Below are 2242 nucleotides of genomic sequence, written 5' to 3'. Positions count from 1 at the left end.
CCGCCCCGCCCCGCTCCGCCCCGCCCCGCCCCACACCTTGTTATCATAAATGATATTAAATCGTTGTTGTATATTACAATTTGTGTATTTTAGTGTAACGCGGTGTTAATCCGCACATTGAATGTTTCCTCGAGTATTAATAAAAAGGTGTTAGATTAGTGTGTACGCAATGTGGGCCGGCTCCGCGCCGCACCCGACCGGGACGTGGACGTGGACCGCATTTTTAGGTAAATGTTTGTAGATAATGTAATGTTCATGTTCCGTGTAGTGTCGGCGCCCCGAGCGACCTCTCCACGCTGACTACTTTTGGTCAAACCTATTTTCCCTTGTGAAGGGCTCTTTTCTACGGATTACGTATTTGTCGGACGGTCCTATGTTGTAGCGGCGAGTTTCTTCACCGTCGTTTGTCTTTAAAAATATTTATCGTGCTTTGTAAAGTGCACATTGGTGTGAGCAGTATTGGTATACGATGTATGCGCGTGCCGGCCGCTACAACCACTGTATATGTATATTTTGCCTGCGGGCTGCGCGCCGCCCCCTTACTTTGAGGGATTCGATCCTTGTATGTTAAACAGAGTTAAAAAATGTTGTGTCTTTGAGAATTTTATTGTTAAATTGGAATACAGATGAAATAATTATTTAATAAATGTATATATATTATATATATATATATTTGGAAATATAACAGCATTTTTATTTTCTAATTTGAACATTTATTTTATTTCAACCCTCTCCCAGCCGTTTGTCTTATTAATAAGCCTGCAGGTCACATAGGTTTTCAACGAAACAAGCGAGATTACCTTTCTAAATTAGCATTTAAAAAACATTATTAGAGAATGGAAATTAGTTTTATTATAAATTAAAGTGAAAAATAAGCGGAAAAGACTGGCCGTTACTTTCTGGAACCTGAGACCGAAATCTCTGAATAAAACATATCGTCATTCCTGTCATATCTTTGAGAAAACAGAGAGAGATGTGTTTTAAACGGGGATTTTGATCTTAACCCACGGTTAGTTGTTTAATTTTATAAGAGCTACAATAAATGTCTTTACCGTGGGTAGACTCTGACAAAGCCACCCAATTTTGAAATATTTAGAAAATATAACATAAAGTACTAATATAAATACTCTTTGGTAAAAAGCTTTATAACAAAAAGTTTGATCTTTGACTGTCATGTTCTCTTTGGGTTACGTCAAACCATAATGTTTGTTTAGGGATGAACTAAAATATAAATCGAAACAAGTTATTCAAAAAAATTTATGAATATTAAGTTTTAATTACAATATTTCGAAATATTTTTTTAAGCCCTACACTTTGGTATTGTAACTTGGGAGTGGAACTGGAATTAATAATATCAATCAGATTTCACCAGAATGTTGGAGTAATGGAGTAAAGTTATCACTTTACGTTGTGTAATGTAATTACATAGTGTATCGAGATGCTTTCATTACCGTGATATAAATTATTCTATGTTTTTTTCATTACGACTAATGCAATAAAAACAGGTTAAATTTGACTCTAAAACAATAAGCTATATTTTGACGTTTCAAATGGAACCAAAAGCATTAATACTTTTGACATATCGATATTTTTAAATCTATGCACATCTCTAACGCTGACACAGGAGCATAGTATAGCGTTATGGTTTTTTTTTAATTAATCTTCAAAATCGATTCAATTAACGATAGCTTTTAAAAGTTTTGTTGAAAATAAGTCCCAATGTTACTAAAATGTGAATGTTTTTGTTATGTTTTTTGGCTTTCCGACAATTCTCTAAATAGTTACGTTGTATTTGTTATGTGTTGACCGTTTGTGTTTGAGAAATGTCAGTGGAACTGGACTGGAAGTGGATAGAGTTGTTCATTGAATATCTTGTTTTGTAAGTTGAATATGGCTTAAAGCATAACATTATCATTAAAATTATAACAAAGAGTGACACTATAATTCCTGCGACAATTTTCTTAAGGTAGACGCTCAGATGAATTTTTAAATCTGTTGCAGTATAATTTTTGTAGACAATAAAAACTATATTAGGTACAGAAGATGAGTGTCGTTCATAATCGATTCAATAATTTCTTGATTGAAGCTCATAAACAAAGTCTACCACTAATTGGGTAGGGATACTACTTAAATTTCACACCTAAATTCTTCAAAACAGTGAAGTACAAATGCTGCCTATACACATTCATGTTTGCAGATATCTTTAATCAACAGAGAAGGAATCGCAAAAAAATTGGATATT

General features: G+C 33.8%; 1 protein-coding gene across 1 annotated transcript in view; it reads left to right on the top strand.

Moving 5' to 3' along the window:
• HDAC4 (histone deacetylase 4) overlaps positions 1–159 on the top strand; it is a 43277-nt gene extending 43118 nt beyond the window's left edge. Inside the window, exon 13 of the mRNA XM_013314635.1 lies at positions 94–159. Coding sequence (XP_013170089.1) covers positions 94–159 — 66 coding nt within the window. The remainder of the gene's footprint in view (positions 1–93) is intronic.
• The last annotated feature ends 2083 nt before the right edge of the window (positions 160–2242 follow it).

The sequence above is a fragment of the Papilio xuthus genome, unplaced genomic scaffold (assembly GCF_000836235.2).
Source record: "Papilio xuthus unplaced genomic scaffold, Pxut_1.1 DF827135.1, whole genome shotgun sequence".
Classification (NCBI taxonomy): domain Eukaryota; kingdom Metazoa; phylum Arthropoda; class Insecta; order Lepidoptera; family Papilionidae; genus Papilio; species Papilio xuthus.
Note: the sequence above shows the minus strand (reverse complement) of the source record. Positions and strands in the feature narration are given on the sequence as shown.